Consider the following 26950-nt stretch of genomic DNA (forward strand, 5'->3'; position numbering starts at 1 on the left):
TGTAGATTAACATTTAATTTAGTGAACAGTGATAAATGGCAAATGGTGACTTCATCTAATGATGTTTACTCAATGTAAACACACCGCATTTAAGAGCATGATGCAGACATTAGGCATGTTGTTCAGTAGCACTATCTAAAACTTGTGCGTTGACTGTACAGAATTTTTATTTTTTCTATACACAGAGTAGTGATTTTATTTTAAATCAAAAAACCAACACTAAAACATAAACTTAGATATGAAGTCCCAGAGTTTACAGATAAATCAGGCATTTCATTTTCATTGTACCAGTGTTTTTAGTGTATTCTAACAAAGTTCAGCAGTCACACAAGTGCTCCTTATTCAAAGGTGTGGTGCAAACATGCAAATTACAGTAGTCAACTATATGACTGTCAAAAATACTCATCTATAAAAGATTAAGTAAAAAAGCAGCATAATCGCAATGATTTTGTACAGGGGAAACCCAAAATTTGGTTTAAAAACAAAAATATTGCTATGGTTTTTGGCATTATATACAGTTGCATGTCAAAAACTTTAACACTAAAAGTAAAAAGTTACAGTGATAGAATTGTTTCAGGCTCGGGTAGCACCTGTTTGGACGCAAACAAACATTGATTTTGCATGAAGTAAGTGCCATAACATATACACTTGTTCCTAATGTACATTTGTTCCTAATCTTAATTTGTCATAATGATTACATTTTTTGCTGCACAAAGGCCTCTAGTTTGATAATTATTCGAGCTGTACATTCCATGACCCTCATTGCCACTTCTGAAGTGTACCTATCATTAGGAATCTGAGGAAATGGCAAGAGGTCAGGATATCTGGTTCTTAGGCTGTCAACTCCATAACCTTCCAAAATACTGACATCCTTAGCCAGTCCAGTCAGTTGAGCATTGTACTCTTCTACCTTCTGAGCCAGTGCTGAAGGTTTTACATCTTTGTCCGATTTTCCTCTGACCGCATAGTCTGCAGCAATTAATGCTAGCTTGGTGGCCAGATAGCATTTAAAGCACACCCACTCATTAGCATTTTTATGTAGGTCATTTCTTGCAGCTGAAAAATTTGATCGTGCCTGCCTTAGCCATCTTCGAGCCTCCACAGGGTTGCCAACAGATTTAAAAGATGGTGGCACAAAAAACCGACTGGAATGTGACGTCCCTCCATAACCTGTAAACTGCTCTTGAAACTGCTTTCTTTCAGACTTATGGCTTGTTGCTTCTTGGTTCCATGATGTGTAAAATCTTTGGAAGGAGAATCTCTCAGATTGAAAGCGGGTGGATGATGTAGTGTAGGTTCTTCTTGAGGTTCTGTCTGTCAGCTCTGCTTGTGCTTGCTTCTCCATCCTGCTGATCTCTTTCTGTAAGTGCTTAAAAACCTCCGTGGCAATATCAAGGTTTTCTGCATTTTTGTCTGGATGCCACTTGAGGTACAACCTTCTTACTATTTTCTTCCTTTCAGTTTCAGGAAGTTTCCAAGCCTGCTCTACGACCAAAGTAACTTCCTTCAGAATTTCAGGGAGTGCGTTTAGCTTAATCTTTTTGGGAGATGACTTTTTCGGAGGAGCTTTGTGATTTTCTTTGCCAGGAAAAATAGGTGGCACCATTTTGGGACCCAGAGGACGACTGTCTAATGGGCTTGTTTGTGTTAATGGTGTGTCATCTCGAATGTTAGTGTTGTCATCTTGTCTGGAGAATTTGTATAGATCAAGAGAGCTCACAATTTTGTATTCGCTATACCCAATGTCAATTTGAAAGAATTTACCAAGAAACCCTGGGTTGTCGTCCTCCTCTCTTTGTACTTCTTGAACAATTATGGCATATGTGTAGGTGGGCTGATAGGATCCTAAAATGTCTCCTCCTTCTGAGTCAACTAAGTAGCCCACATATTCGCCTGGATAAAATACATTCATTGGGTCCATTAGCAGTAAATGGTGTATCTCTGCAGGTATTGGTGTCCCAGGAAGGGGTAATTCAAGCTTTGATGGCTCAGTTGAGTCATACTTGACACCGAGATTGTCCAACTTTTCGGTAATTCTGTATATGTCATTGCAGCCTAGCATAGCAATCAGAAAGGATGTGTCTGAAATTAGATTGTCTGTTGCAGACTTGATGGTCATTGCTAGAGCAAGAAGAAAATTGATATCCTTGCTATCTGAATGTTGAATGTAAAGGTGGATCACTGATGTGCCATATCTTTTCAGAAAGGCCAGAGTTTCGCTGCGGCTGTGTGGAATAGGACTGCAGCCTTTAACTCGCAATGTTGTCTGCAGCTTCTCAAAACAGGACACCTTTAAGCCCTCACAAAGAGCTTTACACAGTCGTATAGCTTTTTCCTCATTGACTATGTATGCATTGTCATTCTCATGCTTCATTATTCTTATTAAGCCGGTGATAAACTGCTCAGAGGAGAGTAACAGCTGAAGTCGACCCTGAAGTGAGCAAAGTGCTCCAAACTGGCACATTTTCTGGGACTCTTCATCAAGTTGTTCTTCCAAGATACTACTCAAAAGTCTGGGCCTTAATTTCTGTGGAAGCAGCATAATAAGCTTGGTGTGGAAAGCATGATCTTTCCCTAGATAGCACTGGCTCATATCAACAAGCATTTGGACTCCAACAATGCCCTGGATTCTGCTTTTATAATGTGGTGCATCATCAAATACTAAACTGTTCGACTTGGCAAGTCGACCATCATTACTTGGTAGATAAAAGGTTAAATCTCTGAGGCTTTCTAGATCTTTCCGGACTTGTGCTGGGTCATTCTGAAGGCTTTTAAAGAGTCCAGAAACAGCTCTTTTTACTGTTCTCATTTCATTTGGGTCAAGGTTCTTGCCTTCGGAGCTTCTGTATATGCGACATAAAACTTCGACATATTGTTTTGTTGACACAATGTCCTCAGTCCCCAGTACTTTAAACAGCTGATGGAAGGTGCCGAGTTCAAGTGGCAGTTTGTACAGATATGGCTTGAAATCTGACTCGTTATCAAGATTTATCACAACTTCCTCTGGTTTCAGAAGTTTCCAACCCTCCTCAACCATCACAAACGAAACTCCTCGTAACTGATAACGGAAATCACGTTTGTCTGCATTAAGATATTCGTAGGTCCTTCTCAAAACTTTGTTCCTTGTCTTGACCGTGTCATCATCAATGTTTGTGATGCTGCAGATGTTTTTGCAGTTACTAATGACCTTTTCCAAAGGTGGCTCTAAATTGACATTTAGCAAAGTTAAAACGTGTTCAAGTTGCTCTTGGCTTGCAAGTGTGCTTCCTTCTTGGTCTTTTATGCTTGTTGGAGTGGCCTTCTCAGGCAGGATAGGACAAGATGTCCAAAGTAATTGCATGATATCTGTTTGTTTGAATTTTGGATTTACTTGAGACCCACTGAAACGAATTAGAGGAAGACTGCCATTTACTTCTTTGTGCTGAGGATGAAGTCGGACAAGTTCTGCTGGTGCTCTCTCTGGACACAGAAAGGATACCATTGAGAGTTCTTTGAGGAATGTTCCTTCAAACAGATCTGTTCTCTCATCAAAAATGTGATTTAGAAGCACATCAACAATGGTTTGAATTTTATCCTTAGACCAGTTCTCTGTCTGTGCCTTGATGCTGACCTCTCTTGCAAACTGTAGCACTTGTTGCTGAGACACAACATGTTTCAAGCCTATCTTGCGTAGAAATGTAATCCACAAAGGCAGCAGTGAGGTTCCATTTTTTGGTTTTGATACTTGTTCAATTTTTTTGAAGAATTCAGAGGGGATGAAAGACTCTGGTGGAAGCATTATTTCAAATACTTTCACTGTTTGATCATAGAAGGCCTTGGCAGGTTTCAGTCTGCTTGCTGAGTCTTGAATAAATGATAGGCTTTCCAGCTTTTCATAGAGATGATCTTTTATGCAACACGGCTCATCCATTGCCAACAGCCTCTCTTTTAAATAGATCAGGTGATGGATTTTGGCTTCACGTGACAGAAGGTCAAATTTTGGAAGTAGATGCTTAAGGTAAACTTCTAGGTCATCAATGGGAATACACCCAAGGAAACTGTAGAGTTCTTTTAGCTGTGGATTGTCCATTAGAAAGGTTGATGATGTAGTGTGTGCCCACTTTTCAATGTCAATTGATGGAATGCTTTTGGTCAGAACATAGCAAGCTCCAAAGTTTACAATGCTAATATGCTGGCCACTGACAGCTTTGTAACATGGGAGCAATTTCAGACGTTGCACATCATCTGGACACAGGTTAATCAAATTAGAGCTGAAGTACAACAACAAAGCCTCAAAGTCCTTGTCTGTCAGGCTTCCTGTTTTAAAAGCTGATGTCTGGATCATGTACTCAAGAGCCTTAAGGAGACTTGAGGGATTGTCTATATTTGCAGTGTACTGGGCTAGAAGAGGCAAGATAGGATTCTCTTTTGCACATATTTTGCTCACTGAGACCTGTAAGCATCCTGATTTCATCAGAGCATGGAAAACCTTTTCATTCTGTCCATTGGGGAAAATTGCAGCGTACATAAGGCTGAAGGGTAACAGCGCCTCATATTCTGGTACAATTAACTTGCTGCTTGACACCATAAATTTCAAAACAGGTAGTAGGGCCCAGTCTTTAAGGATGTCCACAACTGTCTCAAATTTTGACTTGACTTCAGTCTGTTCCTCTTTGATGCCAATGTTCTCATTAATGAAGTGCCATGTACTTTTAAGCCATGAGTCACTTGCATAGTTGTCCCTCCACTTCACAGGTATCCTGGTTCTGTACTCTCGAGGTAGGACTGATCCCAACAATTCTCCAAAGCTGGTTATGTCAAAGACCTTCGCCACACCTGCTTTAAAAAGAATGTTGCTGTATCTTGTGTACAGAGTATTCATGAACAGCTCTGACCTGGAGGGGATGAGTTCGTGATGACTTGTTAGGAATTTGGGTCGTTTTGAGTCAAACACTTGCAAAATGTTGTCCATTGTTAAAAGCAATGGCAGACCCTCTATGTTGATTTCATCCTCCTCAATGTCTTTGAAGCAGTAGTCTACCAGCAGTTTTAAAGTGTGAAAGAGCTTAAAGTTGGACTGCTGCAGTCGACAGGGTAGTTTACCAACTTGGCAAGACGTATCGGGGGATGAGAATGTCAGTAGGAAGTTTCGGACATCCTCTGGTGTCACGTAGCTAACTGGAATACCTGCATCTTTCAAGCAGAGGTACAGGCTGGCTGTCTCATCACAACTGTGGATTAAGTGGAAGCCTACATCCAGAAGCATGGCCTTCAGCCTGTATACATTGTCTGCCACAGATTTTCGAGTGGAAATGTTGTACTCTGTGTTTTTCAGGTGCTGCAACTCATCCTGCAGCAAGTTGTCAAAAAATGCTCTGCCCTTAGTGGAAGTGGATGTGTTTACCCAGCAAATGTATATTGCTGAGTGTAAATCAGTGTTGTCCAAGTGTGGTGTTCGAATCACTGGGAGGAGTCTTTTTAGGTCTGCATGAATGCAGAGGTAGATCGCCTTGACCAAACAGTACCAATCTGGCTGAATGTCTAGTCTGTTTACAGGAAAGAAAAACAAGAACTTTCTCAGCATGTCTTTGACCACATGGATTGGTGTTCCATTTAGAATTGTCACTGTGGGATCATGCCCAGGAAAGAGATGACGTTTCAGCTGTATAAGCAGCTCTACATAAGCAGGAGCTACCAGTGATGTCATTAGATTATTGTTCCAGTCACTCCTTACACCAACTCCATTGTCATCTCTCCACAGGTTTCTTCTGGCAGAGTCTAAGGCAAAGTGGCCATTTACATGAAAAGGTAAGCCTGTCTCTAGAGAAAGGGGAAGAAAGCAAAATGCTCGGTGAGCTTTTTTATAGTTATGGCTAAGGCAAGCTGCCACTCCACCTCGGGGAAAGAGTGTAATGTCCTTATTTTTGTGTGCTGAAATGACACTCTTGGAGACCTTCTCTATTTCAGAGAACCCAGATCTGTTGCAGACTAGCCAGGTTGTAGAGTTCGAGTCTGAGTCTTCAATGACCATTGTGTATGCAATTTGTTGCACTGGGATTTGAGTCAGCTGCTTTTTCTTGGTCACACTGTCCACCACACTGGCATGAAACTGCTTACGTTTTAATCGATCACCATCTGTGATTTTTGCGGTGACAGAATAAAGTGTTTTTAGTTCTCCTGTCCCAATTTCAATTTCACATATTGACATTTTTTCCATGTGGTTCAAAAACATAAGTAGTTCTGCACCATCTGTTCGTAGCTTGTCAATAAGATTCTGTACCATTCTCTCTGAAGCAGGTAATGAGCTGATCTCTGAAATCTTGGCCATTTCTGCAGAGCGTATAGGAAAGCGAAACATGGTGCTGCGTTCCAGTTTAAAATGCTTTCCCAGATACAAGTTAAGGACATCTGAAAATTGTGATCTGAAGTCCGAATCCAAATCTCTGAACATTCTTCCTGGACTGACAGTTGTTGCCCCAGGAGCAAAAAGTGCATGTGGATCAAATATGCAAAGAATGTCATTATTTGAGATGAAAGATGGACAGTCAGTGATGTGATATACTGAGTTGAATCCAATACCATACTGGCCAGTTTTTCCAGGGTTTGCTTCTTTTGTGCCTCGACCAAGATTCTGGATACCTCTGATATCGTCCTCTGTGAATGGTTGATTGTTGTACACACACAGAGATGGACCTTGCATGGGTACCCATTTGTCATCAAATATCCTGTCAGTTGGATGGGTTCTGGGATCAAACACAAAGCATATCTCTGTTGCTTTGGCATCATCTGCATTTTGAAGCAGTTCTTTCAGCATTTCCTTCTCTGATGGGTACGCATTAAGGATGCTCTTGATCCTGCTAGTGAGTTTCTCCTTTTGTCCAAACTCACTTCCAAGAGTAGTAAAGCAGACGTTGGAAGCATATCTTTCTAAAGCTTTGTGACGTTTTGGAACTGCACCTAATTTAACTGCCACCTCTCTAGGGATATCTCCATGGCAATACTTAACAGTTGTATCTCTGACCTTAATCCAAGGACAGTCATTGTAGCACAGTGACTTGGCCTGCTGCAAAGTGAGATTGCTATCAGGCAAAAGTATGTGTCCATAGTTACTTTGGCAGAACTCTTGATTTTTATCTCTGATCAGGCTCCAAATTCCTTCACTGATAATTCTCCGACAAAGCTGAAAGCTATCCTCAGTGAGAGATCGTCCACATTCATTTTTGATCTGTTCTAAAACTGTTGAGAAGTTTTCAACAGTAAAGTTTGGCTGAACTCCAACATTTTCAAAGAGCTCACGACAACTGTTCCTGTACTTGTTAGGAAGTTGATAAAGATAGGGAGCAGCATCAAAATTCAGGTAAAAAGCCACTTTTGAAGGATTCACATATGTGTTTTCCACTAGAATAGAGCAGAATGTTTTGAGCTCCTCCATTACTTCCTCCTTTGCTGCTTTGGACTGCATCATTTCTTCATACAGGTATTTGTAGCAAGCATTTGTTATGTTTTCCTGATACAGAGTAACACCGTCAAATGATTTTGAAAGTTCTCTGAGTTGACTGATGACTAACTTAACCGCTGGCTTTTTTATGAGTCCAAGAAAGTCTTTTACAGCCAAGGAGATGGGACCACACCCTCTAAAAGATGGAGAGTTCTCGTTCAGGATCGGCTTCATCAAGCACACAGTGTCCTGATGGTCTGTTGTAAAAAGGTCTTTTGTAGAAAACATTTGTAATTGCTGGAAATTATTCCCATACCAAGGCAGTGAAAATCCAGCAGGCTTTGTCAGAAATGGAAGGAAATTAATGGTTTGTAATTTTTCAACAAATTCAACTGCTCTTGGGTCTGTCATTTTGAGTTTTTCATCTATTAAACTAAGCAGTATGCTGCTTCTGTGGCATGCAGCTGTATGGTCAACCTCATTCAGAGCCATAACTGATTCAGCTCGTTCAGTCACATCTTCCCATGAGAGATCATCCTTTACCATACCCAGCTGTACTAGCTTCACTAAGCAAACTGGATTCAGATAGTCTTTCAAAGTGCCTTCTGGGAACCGTCCATCCTCACTAGTGTACAGTTTAGCAACTCTTCCTTCTGGATGAATCAGTCGGGATGGCAAAACAAGGCACTCAGAGGGCCCTGAGCATGGAATACAAGGAGTCTCTCTAAGTATAGTGGCAAAGTCCTCCAATTTTTCATTAAGGACATAGTGCATTAGGGGGTCACGAAGTTCTCTGTCAATGTCTTGTATGTGGGGAAAAAACACATCTGAGAAGAACTGTTTCTCTGTCAGTGTGTTCTCCATCAGTTTCCCTTTACAGCCAGCATCATCAAAGCCTTCCTTGACCCAGTCTGGCAACTCAACAGCACATAGATTTTGGGAGCCACACTTCTTCAGGTATTTCATAAAAATTTTGAAGGCAGCAGGTCCAACATCTGCTTTGCCAAGCAATGAGTCATCCAGGAAACGAACATACTTGATTGACACCCATGATTTACCATCTGAGAAGAATTTTGCATTGTCATTATCATTACCTTTGGCAATTTCCTGGTACACTCCTTGGCAAATCAAATTGAAGTCATCATGTACGATTCCAGGATCAGGCCAAGCTGCAAAATAGCTGTAGTTTAGGAGTTCACCATTTTCGGACATGGTTCGCAGCATATTTAGTGCACCCAGATATGCCTGGACAATCACATGTCTCATAAAAATTGAGTTCCATTGTCCTTTTGTATCAGTTTTCCAGATTTCCTTTCGGTTCGATGTAACTGCAAAGCACCCATTTATGTGTACAGGTAGTCCAGTTTTTATTCTGAGAGGTAGATAACAGAACACCTCTCCAATTGGGGTTGCACTCATCTTCATTGTCCATTTTCTGTTCTCTTCCTCAGAAAGCAGAACTGCTATACCCCCACATGGCACCAGTCCAAGTCGCTTTCCACTTTCACTCAGAGAGAACTTTAAAGCTTCTGTCACATCCATACATGAAAAAATAAGCCAGTTTGTATTTTCCACACCCTTTTGGGGTATTTCATCAGTAAGCCTCTTGGGTTGAGAGCCTTTATTTGCCATCTCAAAATATGATGATGGATCCTCTTCAGAACCTCTGAAAAGGGGCGACTGTAGATCAAGAATACGTCGAAACACATTGTGAAATTCCTCCACAACAATTCTTATGATGCACCCAGACTTTGGAATATCAGATGGCACTTTGTTGGTGGTTGCAACTTTTTTCATGACTTTGGCTGCCGATTTTAGAATACTAAGGGGACCAAATGCTGCCTTAGAAGACCAGACACTCTTGTTTATTGTCACTACATCTTGTGCTGCAGCAGGATTTGGCTCCTCAGATTTCAAATACTTCAGGACCATTGTGCCAACATGCTGTGTGAAAAGGATCAGTCGGTGGCCACAGATGCTAAACTCATCAACTAGAGAGTATATGTCAGTGGTATTGTAGTAGACATTGCTAATTTCACTTACTCCTGCTTCATGCTCTGTGCGGAAAGGGAGCCTGAACAGTGTTCCCTCATATTTGTAAGGGGACTCCTGGGACAAAGGAAGCTGACAGTTAAAGACATTGATAAAAGGTTTAAACTGATTTGGAAACTTTCTCAGTCTTTTCTGCTGTTTACTCCAGTTGATTTTGATGCCTGGGTTTGATTTGTCTCTGATATGCTTGCTAATGTGATTGATGTTTGGATCAAACATGATCATAAATTCTCTGCTGATAATTATAGGTAAGTCCGTCACATGGTAAACAGAGTTAAATCCCAGTCCAAATTTCCCTACTTTGTCTGCTTCACATCTTTTTAAGGATCCACCGAGTCTTGTGATATTAAGGAAGTCTGTGTCTGAGAAAACAGAATTGTTAAATGACCACAAGGCAGGACCATGACAGACAATCATTCCAGGGTCCAGCAAGTTTTCTCGTATATCAACATTCTTCCTCATGTCAATCATGAAACTGCATTCAGTAGCACTTGCATCGTCAGCATTTTGCAGGAGCTCTTTGAAGATATCTGAAACTGATGGGTATTCCTCGAGAATATTTTTTATTCTCACTGTTAGAGGTTCCCTCTGACCAGACTGTTCAAAGCCAAGGTTTTCTGGGTTTATGAGTCTTGTGCTCAGGCATGGAACCCGTAACCACTCTGCGGTTTTCATAGGAATGTCATCATGTACAAGGATAATGGGTTCTGATGTATCTTCAAGTAGGTCATTCAAATCATCCACTTTAATGTCACAGTAGGTGCATTCATAAATTGGTTTCATAATCAATTTGCTTAGATCTTTGGAGCAAAAAATGGGCACTTGCATGTCAGTCTCAACTGTTATCTGATTGTTGTACAGCCATCGTAAGATGTTAATCAGTAGGAGGAGATTATGTTTGCTTTCCTCATTGGTCATTTCCTCTTCACTTTTGTCCTTGACTGTTTTAACCACTTCCAATACATGATCTGGGAGTACTTCCTCAACAGAACCACATGACTTAAAAAGTTTGTTAAACTTTGCAATAGTCTTTGGCAGTGAGTACAAGTAAGGTTGGAGATCAAGGTCTGGTATAGGCTTAAGGACTGTAGTGCCAGGGGATGCAAAGTTCTTTCCAGTCCAAACCCAGTCAAACTGCAGAGACTTCAATGTTTCACTTGCATTCTCTAGGTGAGCTTGCATGAAGTCATAAATCTCAAAAAGCATCTGCTGAAACTGATACCAGTCTTCTGTGGTAAATACTTGGGATCTGTGCCAGTCATTTACAGCTTTCAAATGCTGAAGAACTTGGTCAACTTGGGGCTCCATTGACAACTTTAGTGCTTTCCTCATGCCGGCAGATGTCCGTTCCACCAGAGATACTGAAGAACCAACAAGCACTGCATGAGATATACTGCACATTTCAGAGAGAGAGGAAATATTACAAGTGTCTCCTTTCCAGGCAAGAGACTGTGGATAATTTAACGGTCTGTCCTTGCAGACAGGTACCCATTTTATTTTCTGGAGGGATGTCTGAATGTCTGATGACTTAACTAATTTTGTTTGTTTGTTTAAGACAGTGAGAAGAGTTTTTGCCTTTTTCAGAACTGACTCCCAGTCTGGCTTAGTGCTTGCCTGTAACTCTTCAATTTTTTGAGCAATCTGAAGAACATCTTTCTCAGTAAGCTGAACCTCATTCTTGAGCCCTAACTGTCTCAAAGAATGAAGAATATCAGGGGATGATGTGTAGACGTTTGGTGGAAATCTGGTTTCTTCTTCCATGTAAAACAGATTCTGCAGGATCTCCAACTCAGGATCAAAAAAGTCTGTAGCTGCAAGAGGGTTTCCAGAAGAGGTATCAATGAACTTCAGAGATGAAAGCCAAGTGATAACTGCTTTGTTTTCATTTTTAAGAAATGACAAATGAGTAAGGGTCCAGAGCATGATGCTATTTATTTCTTCTTTGGTGTAAAACCCTTTTTCAATATCGTGAACAATCACCTTCAGACATTCAGTGCTTGTAATCTGTTCCACATTTAACAGGCTAATGAGACGAATTGTTGCTTCATCACTGCTGTCAACTACATTAATGGACAACTTTACGTCTGGAGGATATTTGGCAGTATGGTGCAGTGCTCTGGCTCCTTTCAAACAAGTATAGAAGGGGGTTCCTTTCTCTGAATATTGCCCAACTTTTAGAAAGATAGGAAGGTCCAGAAGTATACGTCTCTCCTTTTCAGTGACATCTGTGAGACCAGCCAAAAAGCTTCGGAGAATATCTTTTTGTTTTACAGAGAGGGATGAGACTTGACTTGCCAGTCTCTGGGATGAGGTCCTGTCCATGATTTGGAGTAAAGTGCTTGGTGATAACTGATGGATGTAATTTTTCAAAAGTGGGTGTTGCAAACATGAATCCAAGCTTTTTAACACAACTCCTCCAATTTTCTTTATGACTTCAGGAAGGATCTCAAAGAGAGGACCTTCTTCTTCATTCATAATAATGATGGGAGAAGGAGTCTTCAAGCGCAGGAGCTCCAAAGTGTCAATATCGTCATCCAGTGGCACATTCGGTATTAAAGGCATGTCTTCAAAAGTACTAAGGTTTTCTGCAAAATTAATGTACAGATATTTCCAGACCATTCTGAGCCAGGATGCTGAGGGATGCTTTTTTTCTTGATCACCAGGGTACCACTGCACAGAAAAGTCTCTAGAGGTCCAGGTTGTGGCAAGAATTTCTTTAATGAGTCGTGCTGATCTCTCTGGAGTTAAAACTTGGACCTGAGTGCAGGGTCTTCCTAGAAAATATAGAAAAGCAACAAATGAAGCATATTGTATAAAACTAAATGTTTTAGTCACATAAACAGCTCATTGTGAGTTACTTAACCAATAGCACACTTTCTTAAATCAGTTACACTAAGACGGCTATAATAATTCTGACATGCTGAGAATGATAAACACAATCAGTCATGTTAATGAAATCACCATTACTGGTTTAGCAGTCACAGCAGTGAGCATTCACACCATGATATGTCTGTAATTATGTTAAAAATAGAGGAAGCATGTAACAATGGTTGACATTTCATGAGTGCTAATTTACAACATACTTGGCTTTAGTTGAACTAAATCACAATAATTCTTTAAAGTGTAGTATGAACAACTCCAAATCAAGAATCAACACTAGCTCAGCAATTAAGATACTGGACTAGTTAATAGAAGGTCATTGGTTTGTGCCCCACCACTGCCAAGATACCACTGCTGGTGCCCTGAGCAAGGCCCTTAACCCTCAGTTGCTTAAAGGGTGTTAGGTTACAGCTGTAAGTCGCTTTGAATAAAAGCACCTGCTACACGTATGCCGCAATTTTAGCATGATTCATACCACATACCTCAGTTTACTATCACACTTTTACAATTACTATTACAGTCTACTATTACAAAACACACCATATATAAAATAAAATATTAGTCATTGTTTTTTATAAAACACAACTTCAGCAAAAAACAGGTTTGGTATTATACAAAGACACAGACATGTTCAAGATATACAGTACAAGAAAATGTACTTGCCCTGCTCCAGATTTCTTTAAAACTAAATGTTAAATCTGACAAAAATAAAACAATAAAAGAATCAAACTGTAATTTGTGTTTACTCATTAAATCAAATTTAATGCTTCCTATATTTTATGTAATACCAGGTTATATACTGATGAGTCAAAACATTAGGACCATGCATCTGATATGCTGTCAACACAGCACTGACCTTCTGAGACATGGACTTTACATTTGAAAAAAATTCTAGGGACAACATCAGCAGTTCCTATGTTGCAATGTGGACTGTCCTATGGTGCATCCTGGTGCCATCTCTTTCATGTGTTAAGGACGCACGTATGCCCCGCCGTCCATATGAAACAGTTTTCTTCTGTTGATCCATACCAGACACTATAGTCTTCATGTACTCTGGAATTCATGAGTCTTCAGTTGTCTAGCCATAATAATTTGGCCCTTATCAAAATCCCTCAGGTCATTATGCTGTTCATATTGGCTGCATTCAACATGTATACTACAACTAACTACCATCAGCTCAACATTTAATATATTATAAACCACAACATGAACATTTTGGGAGGAGGGGTTTGGTCCAAATGCTTTGTCTCATCAGCGTAAAAACATTTTTGCACAAAATTTTAAGACATGACATGCAAATATTGTGGATATTGGTAGCACCTGCTGGTCGCATCCACAATGTAACACCAAGTACAAAGATACATTTCCACAGATAACTTTTCATGCTGTAAACACTTAATTTAACACTACATTCATTCAGTTTCTTGCTTTTCTTGTTTTTCTTTTGTGTTTAGTCCAGAAAATTAGTGAGGTATGCTTGTCATGCATAAAGATACTGATATTGTTTATGGCTTTGATTGGTTAGTTCTTCTGCACTGCCTTAAAAAGCATGAGCAGTATACAATGTAAAGACGAATTAGATTATCATAAATATAGCTACAAATGTAAGTAATTAAAACTGCAACTTGTCATCTCCATACAACTGACATAACACATACAGTACTTACCTGAACAACCCCAAAAATACTGCTGAGCTGGGAATTACATTCACAAGCAGGATCAAGATAAAAAAACAATTAATTTTGAGTTATTACTCAGCATTGTAAATAAACTAGCTTGAAACGTAATAGCACATTTTAAATATGAGATACTGAAGGGGTATGAGCAAGTTCCTGCAATGTTATGTAGTGGCATAAGGTACTCTGTTTGGCATGTAAAACCAAATAACGGCAGATGCCAGAACATAAAATGTAGCTGCATCGTAAATTACATACTGTACATACAATTAATGTCCTACCATGATGTCATTTCTTTTCTGATACACTTTTTAATATCCAGTACGACAATAAAAACCCGTTACCACACTGTATGTTAACTGCTAAAAAAAACAGCAACAAAAGTGCATTTATCATTTGTATATTTACCTCTGCTTTTGGCTGCTTCTTTTAGGCAATTCATGACTTGTGGGGAAATGCTTTCCAGTATGAATCTTCCTTCCAGACCTGGGTAAAGAGACCTGTTGAGGAAATGAAATGTATTAGTTATTAGTTTTAAAAGCAAGCTTCATACTACAATCTAATTTAATAATATCAACATTTACAGGTATGTGTATAATAAAATGTACAGCTATTAAATCAATTGTGATCTTAGAAGAGCACTAAGTAATGTTCTCTCATAGTTCTGGAACAGCAAAATGTTCTATACTGATGCATACAACTGGGTGTGTCCTATTTTGTGTTTATTACCATGTTTAATCCATATATGTTGCTAGCACAAGCAGAAGCAGCTTTAGCCAGTAGCCTGAACAGACACCCAATATCTTCAGACAGTTTGTAATTCGGGATGGAGCGTCTGGTTTGAAAAGAGGTTGTGCAAGAAGAAACAGTAGTGCAGCTAAATTTGTTATTGGCCAGGAATGACTTATTTGTAACCTGAGATCTCAGGTTCACAAGCTCAAAACCTAGCTGGTGCTATTAACCTGGTCAAGTGTCTGAACAGGCACAATTGGACCACTGTGTGTTGACTCCCAGCCCCTAAACATAGCAGCTGTCCCACACTATGTAGATTAATGATTTTATTGGAAACACTACAAATCAGTTATACTACAAATGTATTAATCATTCAAAACATTATTTACTACCATACCTTGGAAACTCATCAGAAGCGATGTACACGGCATCTTTGTCACTCACAGAAGAAGAAAATGCTACGAAGGTCTCGTTTTGCAAAGGCAGCAGCTCCAGTCCAATAAGGTCACTGTAACAGGCATCACTAAGAATAAACTCAAGTGTAAGCAGCTTCTCATCAGGAGTCCCCATGTGCCTAGATTTTCTTAGTGTCTGTCGTACAAAAGCAGGGGTCACCCTCTTTAGACTGTCGGGTTTGGTCAAAAATGTGGTTAGGACTCCAGACGTGGTATCTGGCACTCTGGCCAGCGTCATCCCTGAGTTCTGAAGGTATTTGATTACAGATTCTATGCTGTCTGTTTTGTAGTCTAGGTCTAAGAATACTGCATCATCTACTTTGACCCAAGTGCTACTGAGTGAGTAGATAACTGGCTCCTGGAGCAGATCATGGAACAGGGGCTCAAGGACGGGTCTCCAATATGAGCGTATCTTGTTGGGATCAGGCCAGGCTTCATAAATGTTTTTAGGAGAAAGCAAGAATTCTTGGTCCTTCTTGTTCTGAACACGTCTGATCGTCTCCATAATGAGCGTGTAGTAAGCCCTCGGAATGACTGTTACAACGAGAAGTTCATTCCAAAGGGCTGCAGGGTCCCTCCATTGGTCCACTTCTCTCCATTTGATACTCCTGCGGTTGTCAGTTAGACCAAAAAAGCCACTGATATGCACTGGAAACCCGGTTACACTTTCTTCTCCTGGGGGCAATGGAAGGAAGCAGAATGACCGCCCTGAGAAGCTGGAAGTTGCTCCATCATCCACATCAAGAAATATGAGTGGTAAAGCTATGCCAATAATTGGTATGAACTTTAGGTCATCTGCAAGAGAGTCCAGTTCAGCACATATGCCCCGCCCTCCAACAGCATTACAAACCAGCCAAGAGGTCTTCTGGCTCTCCTTTGCAGTTTTATCCTGCACCTCTATAGTGACCTGGTATGTAGAACAAGTGATTGAATTCACTGGTACACCGTTATTGTAGCTGTCAATAGCCAAGCTTAGATTTTTCAGCGAGTTGGGTCGTTCAAGCCGGTCTTTAGTGTTTTCACCCGCTGTGACCTGGAAGAGCATACGTTCAGTGCCATCTGATTCGCGCACATGCAGAGAGATCTTTTGTACACTCTTCAAAAAGAGCAGCACTGTATCGGCATCAGCTTTAAAAGACTCAAACAGCTCAAGAATTTTCTCTTTATTATAAACATGGGCGCTCAGCTGAGAAGGCTTAATACGGAGCGGGAAGCGAAAAAGCGTTCCAGGAAAATGTCCATCTTTCATAGTTTTCTCTGAGCTGCCAAAAATACCAAAATATGGAGAAAACTGGTCGTTAAGCTCTGCTATTTCTTTTATGTCTGACTTCAAGTTCCAGCATTGTCCAGATTCATTAATTCCAAACAGTGTCTGATGTGGGTCCAGCATCCCAATTTGATCCCCACTGAATATACTTGGGACATCTGAAAAAAATGCATAATTTGGTTGTATTAGATATGCAACCTGTACATCACCTAAAATTATTTTGATTCTTGGTACTGTCTCATTTAACATGCCCAATACCACAGAATCGTTTAAGCTGTTGTCAAACCAGAAATCTATTTTTAATGCCCTGTAAAAAATAGAAATGGGAGAAAAAACAGTGGTGCAGTGAGCAATTTAGCTAACTTATTAAAACTTTATAAATTTATTCACTCACTTTCTTAACCACTTATCCAATTAGTGTCATGGGGGCATGGGGGGGGGGGGGGGGGGGGGGGGTGCTGGAGCCTATTTTCAATGGACACAAGGCACACAGTAACACCCTGGACGGGGTGCCAGTCCATCACAGGGCAGACACACACACACATACACACACTCATTCACCTATAGGGCAATTCAGTGTCTCCAATTAACTTAACTGCATGTTTTTTTAACTGTAGGAGGAAGCTGGAGCTCCCGGAGGAAACCCACGGGGAGAACATGCAAACTCCGCACAGAAATGACCCAGACCGCCCCGCCTTGGGATCGAACCCAGGACCTTCTTGATGTGAGGCGACAGTGCTACCCACTGAGCAACCGTGCCTCCCTTTATAAATTCAATTAAACTTTTTAATCTGTCTTCTCAAACTCGTTACTTGTTCAAAGGGGTTATTAAAAAGATAAGCTACTCATAAATAATGAAAACCAATAATGCAAGAAATCATTTATTCCATTTAATCCAACCTTTTAAACGACTGTGAATCATGCCCAACATTTTTTGTAGTTGGGAAAATGAGCACTTCCTCTATTTTGGAACCACTAGATCGTATTACAGAAGAGATTTAGAGTATAACTCTAATGCAGCAATTTAGTCTGCATTTAATGTTTGCAGATTCCTGTGATATTTCTTTAAAAATTATGCTGACAAAAACTTGGTATGAGCACAAGTTACCTGTTATGTGGTAAACAGAGTTGAATCCAATACCAAATCTGCCAACTTTTAAAGGGTCCTCTCTTTTCCTACTTCTTGCAATCTCCTGAATCCCGTTCCAGTCCTCCTTTGTGAAGACTGCATCATTGAACACATACAAAGCCGCTCCTGACAAAAAACACAGTGCATCATAATGCTTTTTTTGAGGTTTTCCATGGTCACAAATTTGTGGGTTTTACTGCTTGCGTCTCCTACAGGAAAAGGTTGTGCGGTCATCTTACACCAGCTGAATTAGCAGTGTAACTGCAAATATGTTACTTCCATCAGGCAGGCACAATGAAAATATTACAAAAATGTAATATTTTTAATTAACAATAATTTTATAAGCAGCTGGAATGAATGAGCAGCTGGAATGTACAAGTGCTATAAATTAGTCAGAAGCTGCATCTGTTTACCTGAGGCAGTGTTATTCATTGAGTAACACTGCTTCGGGTACACACATGCAGCTTCTTTACACAGTGAGTAATACTGATGAGTGATACTGAGAAAGATATTTGGCTCTCTGTCTAAATTTTGTGCCTGAATTACAGACTGAGCTTGTTTCTGCAGAGTTCTGCAAGATTGCTCAGCGTAATTAGGGTTTTTTTAAAATTAGGGTTTTTCATCAGGGGTTTTCAACCTTTCCAGTGCCCCCCCCCCCCCTCCCTACCTAAATAATCCTGAATAACTGTTTTCCACTGAGACCAGTGAAAACTCAACAATATGTAAAAATAAACTAAGCATTTTATTTTCCAATTAGTTTTATGCTCATTAAATATCACTGGATATTTTACTACTAAAATATAATAATACTAGGCAGACTAACATTGCACAATTAAAATGTTATCATTTCAAATTATCAGATAATAATGACAAGACAATACCTTGATAATGGGCAATTTCAGGTGACCATAGTGACTCCACTCCATATTCATTCTCATCATACATAAATTTAACCTGTGTTGCTCCTGCATCCTCTGCATTCTGAATCAGCTCCTATATAACAATATCAAATATCAAATTATAAGTACATCTGTTTTATTAGGATATAATAAATGATTTACAAGCATTAGTTTCAGATTTTGCACTTGATAATGCACTGATATTGTCAAATAGAGGTAACAATAAGCATTCTTGTTTTAAAAATGTAGAACACAATAAGCATTGTTTTTTTTAATGTATTTTAATGACCAGGAAAATCGAATCATTTATTTAAGCAGCTTGGGTGGCACGGTGGCCAAATGGGTTGTTCGATCCCCAGGAGGGCGGTCCGGGTCCTTTCTGTGTGGAGTTTGCATGTTCTCCCCTTGTCCGCTTGGGTTTCCTCCGGGTGCTCCGGTTTCCTCCCACAGTTCAGAGACATGCAAGTGAGGTGAATTGGAGATGCTAAATTGTCCACAACTGTGTTTGATATAACCTTGTGAACTGATGAACCTTGTGTAATGAGTAACTGTCATGAACGTAACCAAAGTGTAAAACATGACGTTAAAATACTAATAAACAAACAAACAATCAAGCAGCTTTGTTATATAATAATATATAGGATATAAGATAATGTCCCATCATCATAAAACAACCAACAGAAACATTTTAAACCTGGGTAACAGATTACATCATTTATAAGGTACCTTTTCCAGCACAGTTGCTTTTCTTAATGCTCAGTGATGTTCACTGTGGACTTATTATTCAAAGCTCACTTAAACAATAGATGTTATCTTAACCGGACTACCCTGGTTAATTCCAGCAGCCTATATCTTTCCATGTTCCTTCAAAAGTTGTTAATATATAAAAAGCGAAGCTTACAGATCTAAAAAATATCCCAAGTTGAACCCTTCTTCAATTCTCACACTTGTCAGTGTATTTAGGTATTTTTTTTTACATCAGACAAATCTTGAAATTCTATAAATGCATGTGAAATCGAAATCACAAGACTTACTTTTAATATCTGCCCACCCTCTGGGTAGCGCCGCAAAATGTCTTTTAGAAACTCTACCAATGGTGGAGTAGTCTGCCCAAACCTCCCTGAAACAGAGCATTTGAGAGAAATACAAGCATATCACATTGGACCCTTTACTCATTACATATTATGGGCACATTTGTTGTCCTTTCTCAATGTGTATCTTATTTATATTTACAATATATACAATACCTCCCCCTCGAAGTCCTCGCCCGTGCAGTGTCATGAATACTTCTGTACTCCCTTGTGGTACCAGGGATCCAATCTCAACTCTATCATTAATCTAAAAAGACAACACAGAATGCCCTATTTACAGCATGTCATCAGTAACATCAAATGCTGATAATTGATTACAACGTACCAATCTACATGTATTTTCATTAGAATAAAATGTAGCGCCAAGCAAAACCCCTAAACTTAATAATGGTTGTGTACTTTAGTAGCACCAACTGCAACCAAACATCTTTGATAAGTGTTTATTGGTGTTTCAGTACCTTGATTAGGCCACTCCAAAGTCTAAATTTGCTTGTCCAGTTTCATAACCCAATTGTGCTTAAGCTTCAGATCACATACTGATGACCAGACATTCCCCTTTTGGCTTTTCCAGTGAAGAGGAGAATGCAGGGGTATGTCAATTATAGCATAAGCCACAGCCCTTTAGAAGCATAACATCCCAACACTATCACCACCATGCTGGACTGTAGGTAAGATGTTCCTACTATGGAATGCGGTGTTAGATTTATGGTTGTTAGATGCATGGGTGTATCTACTCTTATAATCCCAGTTATCAATTACAGTTTGTTCATTGGTAACACAGATGGCATTTTTTATAGATGAAACAATTAAGAGTGGTAATGTTTCAAATAAAATAACAAATTTAAAAGGGCAAATATTTTTATGGCACTGCAAATACAAAATGATTTTAAGATATAATGCCTCAAAGTCACTTTCAAACACCTGACATATAAGCGTAGCCCCCATACTTCAGCAGATGGGAATGTGTCTAGGGTCAAAAACAAGGCAAACAAACTCAAGAACTAAACCAAAAGACCACCTAAAAGACCTTTTTCAACCCATATATATATAATTCTTATAATGTACTGACATTAACCTTCAGACAAGTCAAAGCAGCTAAATACATTTTCCAAAGCAATATTATTGCCCATGAGTCACTGGTATACAATTTCTGTCTACCCTAAATCAATGTTTAATCTTGGGAGTGAGCCAGCTTTAAGCCAGCTGTCTCTGACTGTCTAAGATTATAGCCAGCATCTACTTACCTCCTTACTGAACTCATCACCTGGTATACACTACTGCAATCAGGCAAAACTATTAGCCCACCACGGCTGAAAGCCAGGTTCAAAACTAGGGGCTATTGGTCAGCCGGGCATCTATACAGACATGCTTGCTTATGTCTGAAATAGGAATGGCCAAAGCGGACCTGTTGTGACCCTGACCAGGATCAATCAGTTGATATAATTGAAATAAAAAAATATTGTCCAACTCTGGCAACAAAAATATCATTTTTCCATACTTGAGTCTGAGATGAGAGTCCTCCATACCAGCCTGCATTACTTTTGTGTATGAATTCAAATATTTAGCTTGAATACAAATATTAAGAATATTTCAACCAGAATCCAAGTGTTTCTTGCTGATATGTACTTTTGTTCCAAAAATGCTGATGAACAATGATGAACATCAACGGCATGCTGAAAACTTGTCTTAGCGTCTCCAGCAGGAATCACCACAAGCAAAAAATTCCTGAAGTAATTACTGACGCTGGAGTGACGCCAGCATCAAGGCTAAATCTTGTTATAATTTAATGAAATCCAAGCTGTGTGGGCAGAAGACGCTATGAGCAAAGCATATGAAACTCAAGACTACTCAGAATGCTATCCAGCTGTACTGCATACGTGTGTAGAATCTCAGTCTGGTTCTGGTTTATCTGGAAAACTGGGATTATTTTTCACTTTAATGTACGAAATAAACACATCACCATAACAACTTTTAAAATGAGGGGTCTAATATTTTTAATGCAACTGTAGGTGATACTGCCCACATTCAAGTGAGGTTTCCGAAAGAAGCCCCTGCTCTTGCTTTTGTCCATGTGTTCAGCAAAACCATCAGTCAAGTTATATTTGCCCTGGCAGCACCACATATTGTGTGCCTCTTTGAAAAAGTTTCTTTACATGAAAATGCAACTTTTAAGTTTTTCCCCCACACAAATCCTTAGTAATTATTAGTATATATTTAGGTCCCTATTTAGGTCCCTCTGTTGTGTTCATGCTAAGGTGAAAATTATACAGAAGCCCTAAAATGAGCTTGAAGGCTCTGTATTTATATTTCACTAGCACTGACCTCCGAGGGTGACCAGGCTTGTACTCACTGGCTATTTTATCAGACATCACAACTTTCCAGATATCTGAGTGGTAGCCTATTCTCAGTGCACCAGTGATACTGACATGATAGTGAAATTTTAGAGTGTGTTGTGTTGGTACAGACGTATCAGGCATGTTGGGATTTAAACTTAACCATGTACCAATATCAATAAAATATAAAATAAATAATGATATAATGATAAATAAAGGGTCAATGCCAGCAGCAAAGTTATTACAATCAGGGGAATTGGAAATGACTAGATTTGGAACGTCCACATTAACCAACACATTGTGCCACACAAAACTGCGATGCATCTGGTCCATGTGCTTTTCTAATGCAGCTCACCTGCCAAAATGTTGAATAGCCCTGCTGTACAGTGTGCCAGTGTGTTCGTACTTACCACCTTCCCATTGCAAAGCAGCTGCTGCTCACATACAGGGAAGTCCGTTTCTTGGTAAATCAGCTGCTTGATGTGCTGGACTACTGTAGACCAAGCGACTTGGAAGACCCTCTGGCCTAAATATTCATGACTGACTGTCACCAATAGCAACCTAAAAGTGTATAGAAGGCATTGTGTGAGATCCTAGCTTTGCAAAGGCTTCAAGATGTAGATACAGAGGCCTATTATTTAGTTAAGCTGAAGAGCATACACATTAACATTTTGATAAAAAAACAACAAACAATTATTTGGACTGAACAATTATTCAATTATTTACTATTAACTAAGAGATAACAGCTCATACAAGTCAATCTTATGGTCTAAGTTAACCTTTAAAATGCCTTTAAAAGATCTATGTGTGTTTTATTACATTTATTATTTTACAATTATCATTGCTTTTAAGAGGAAACAAAAAACATTAAACGTTTTTATTGTTTTAATCAATAAAGGGCCAGTGATAGCTCAGTGGTTAAGGTACTGGACTAGTAAACAGAAGGTTGCCGGTTCAAGCCCCGCCACCACCACGTTGCCACTGTTGGGTCCCTGAGCAAGGCCCTTAACCCTCAATTGCTCATTGTGTAAGTCGCTTTGGATAAAAGCGTCTGCTAAATGCTGAAAATGTAAATGTAAATGTAATCACATGGTGTCATCAGAGAAATAGCATTTGTAATGTGTAATTTATTAAATAACAACTGTTACTACATGAATCACACAAACTCCATTTAAAAGACACTCACTTTCTCCAGATCTTATAATAAGTCAATGACTTTGCACTGAGTTCCTGGGATAGGCTTTGGACCAACTGTCACCCTAATCTGTATACAGCAGTTACCGAAGATTAATGAATGACAACCACTGCATTTTCATTCACCGAAAGACAGAACATCGTTAGGCAAACCACATGATAGAAATGAATGCCCGTCACTATTACACAAATTAAATTATCCCAAAGGCATTACAGGCAATCTCTTTAAGATGTACCAGAAACGTTCTGGCTCCATTGTAGGTCTGCAAGAAATGGAAAATAAAGGTATTCGCAAATAGATGCCATAAAAGCAGCATTTTCAATAGCATTTTCTGACAAGCCTGGCAACTATGGTAATTATTCTTTAAAGATGGTAAGCACTATGCTTATTTTTAATTCACTTCTATAGTTGACAAGACAATTTAATAGTTAATTGGCTAATATTGCAGTATGCATTTTTATGTATTATAAGTAGGGGTTGAACCCTTACTGATGAAACATAAACACTGGCTTGCATTTCTTTGACCAAAATATTTCTTTAATCCTAGAATTATTATGAACTAACAAAAACAATTATTTTGAAATCAGATTCTTACAGAAAACAATTTAGAATTTGCAGTAAATTGGCATATTGTAAACTTTTGCATTATTAGTTCTGCAACTGCCAACCAACACTAATTATAATTAAGAAGTTTTGAATTATGCAGCAACTATTATTGATGTCATTATGAATGTGGGTTTTCTGAAAGCAAGGGGGTGTCCTACCCAGCAGTAGTACGATATTTCTAATAAAATGACCCTTGAGTAGAATAATTCACCAGATGTTAAGACAATGCAGCTGCTATTGATCATAGATTAGTTATGCTTACACTCCTGTAAAGAGAAGGAGATGGGGAAATCCTGCAAGGCAATAATGAATCTTTTGCTAATAAAAACCTGAATACATTACATACATACGTTTCACTTCTGTATTAAACCAAACAGGCAGTGCCTGCCAAGTGAAGTACGATTTGGAAGGGGGGTAGTTTTCTACGGGTGCTAACATTTCTCTGAAGCCTGCATATAGAGCCTTCAGGAATAACAGACACATGCTATGTCTTACACTGGCACTCTACGGACTAAATAAGCTCAACATTTCTCACTGTGGTCTAAATTTGCTAATGTGTTGCTGAGTAACACATTCTGTTCAAATACATAAAATAATCATATATTCAGAATTCTTTTAGAATACACTTGGCAATTTTGCAATTTAATACATTTTGCAAACATCTTACTTTTTAAATGTTTTTCTACGAGCCTTACTGAGGGGTCCAAGAACAGGGAATAGTGCTACTCTGACATGTAGTAACTGTTAATGAAGTATATGTGCTCAAATGTAAGTTAATATAAGATAAATCTTAAAATGATTTATAAAGTAAAATAGAAATAAAGCAAATCTACCATTCACTGAAGCATACAGTAGAGTACTTGTAAAGCCTATTGAATTTTGACTGTAACAAAAAGTCTTTGCAAAAAAGCAGCCCAATGAACATTTATAATAAACCCAAAAACCAACCCAATGGTTGACCAAGAATCACAACATGACAAAATAGTCATACTAAATAGATGTAAAAATGGTTTGTGAATGACTAGACCAGTAGACAACAATATAGCCCATCCGTAACATTTACCAATGCCGATTTTCTGGGCAAATTAAGGCTGACTGGGTGATATGGTGGTGCAGCATGTAAGATAAGTGTAACACAGCAAAACAGTTCCTGGGGACCTGGGTTTAATTCTAACCACACTGTGATCATTATCTGTGAAGTTTCATATGTTCTCCTTATCTCCTTATGTGTGTGTGGTTTGGCTACTCTAAATTGCCTCTGAGTGTTTCTGTGTACGTTGCTCTGCAATTACTATTAATTATTTCTACTCTGCACAAAGGTAGGTAAGTCATTAAATAAGAGAGCGTTTTGCCTGGCAATCAGTTGGTACCCTGTGTGGAGTGTACTCCTGCCTGGGTCAAGGTGCCAACCCTTTGTGTGGCAACACACATTCATTTACAATGATAGGAAATGCTTGTAGATACATGTAAGACCTCCTACCATGACTGTGCACTGTGTTGTTGTGAGGTACAAACTTTATTACCAATCTATCTGCCAATTTTCAAATATTCTTCTAAAGAACAAAAACTGTTTTCTGAATACTACCTCTTCCAAGCTTACAGCTACTGCATACATTTAATTACAAGTACATTTTTTACAATTCGAGCAGGTGTAGATTAAGGGTCTTACTCAAGGGTCCATCAGTGGATACATGGCACGGATGGGGCTTGAACCATAAACCTTCTAAATACTAGTCCAGTACATCAACCACTAAGTTAACATTGCCCACAATACAAACATTTCAAACATGTACTCTGAGTACTTGTACACCAGTGCTGCCCAGCTCAGGGAAGGTCTCAGATGGTCTCAACGTGATAGCTGTAATAATAAACCACATGAATAGATAGAAGTTAAACTCACCATGGGTCGGGATTGGTTGCCATAGCTGTTCAGTCAGTCTCTGTTCATGTACCGACGAGCGCATTTATTGAATTTGAGCCTTTCAGGACCGTTATCTTCTCCAGCACGAAAGCACTGATTCGATCTTCATTTGTTTACTTCTTTAGGTTAAGAAAAGCTCGAATCAGCCCATAGTGGTGCAGGCTGTATTTAATGTTTTTGCTGGTGAACCCGCCTCCACACACACACACACACACACACACACAGAGAGAGAGAGAGCTCTGATTAGTTCTTAGCTATTCCAGTATTGGGTTACACATTTCTCCAATATTCTTCATCTTCACCACTCCACTTTAGTATCATGTTTCAGATATTTCTTCACCGTCCGGTGAGACATAAAGGCAGTAGCGAAGAAACAAACACAGACTTCCTCTAGAAATATTACTTTAAAAACACTGACACTATACCTATTTACAGCCTGTGTATTAAACACGGTGTTTTGTAATATCATACTGCGTCATGGCGTCCAGGCCCACATCAATACAACAAAAAGAAAACATTAGCCTAGCATTAACAGCTGCAGTGTCCAGTACTATGCGGCTTTAAGTGCAGCCTCAAATATCTTAGAGCTAACGGCCAGGGCTGGGAGTCGGTTCCAAACAGAGTCGATTCCACCATTCTAATCGATTGGAACCGCGAATCGATTCCACAGCTGCTCAAGAATACAAATACATGTACAGCTTGCCCCCCCCCCCCCCCCCCCCCCCCCCGCTAGGTATTTTGTTTCAAATAATCCAATCCTCTTTCTGACCTAGCATATACGTTCAAAAACCACAATCAGTTAACAGTTTTTACTGCCCTACATTTTACATTTATGATCACTGATTTTTTTTCTTATCAATTTATTCAACTTCTGATGAAAATTTGAAAAAAACGGTTTGTCTCTAACCAAATCCTGCCACAGCCTTTTCACTATTATATCCAGAATATAAAAGTACAAATTGTAAATTTAGCAATCTTTTACTAGAAACTAAATTCTGCATGTTTTCATGCATAATTGCATAAAATTATGGCACATTTATTACCCCATGTTTTATCTATTTGAGTAATATACTAATACATTTGAAGAATGCCATATTAAAGTTTTTTCTTGTCAAAAAGTCCCACTTAATGATCAACAAAACATGGAAATGAAACAAGAATGTTTCTTTTGATAAGACTGTATATGCTTTTCACATCAGTGCTAATTTTTGGATTAATGCCTTTTATTTAAGTAGTATAGGATGAAAAATGACACCTGAACATTATAATTACACCATAACAATTAACATTCTAATGT

The 26950-nt window shown here is 39.1% G+C and overlaps 1 protein-coding gene across 2 annotated transcripts; it reads right to left on the reverse strand.

Moving 5' to 3' along the window:
* sacs (sacsin molecular chaperone) lies at positions 1 to 26186 on the reverse strand. 2 transcript variants are annotated; one of them, XM_063016234.1, is made up of 10 exons: positions 26079 to 26186; positions 25633 to 25833; positions 22342 to 22492; positions 19755 to 19845; positions 19542 to 19627; positions 18490 to 18601; positions 17588 to 17734; positions 15155 to 16637; positions 14434 to 14525; positions 1 to 12243 (listed from the first exon to the last, which is right to left on the reverse strand). In XM_063016234.1, the coding sequence occupies exons 2-10, from the start codon at positions 25653 to 25655 to the stop codon at positions 695 to 697; spliced, it is 13734 nt and encodes a 4577-aa protein (XP_062872304.1). In that variant the 5' UTR covers positions 25656 to 25833; positions 26079 to 26186; the 3' UTR covers positions 1 to 694. The 2 variants fall into 2 exon arrangements, with proteins under 2 accessions (XP_062872304.1, XP_062872305.1); XM_063016235.1 differs by having other exon boundaries at positions 25633 to 25846.
* Positions 26187 to 26950: the final 764 nt, after the last annotated feature.

Source organism: Trichomycterus rosablanca, chromosome 20, assembly GCF_030014385.1.
Source record: "Trichomycterus rosablanca isolate fTriRos1 chromosome 20, fTriRos1.hap1, whole genome shotgun sequence".
In the NCBI taxonomy this organism is placed as follows: Eukaryota; Metazoa; Chordata; class Actinopteri; order Siluriformes; family Trichomycteridae; genus Trichomycterus; species Trichomycterus rosablanca.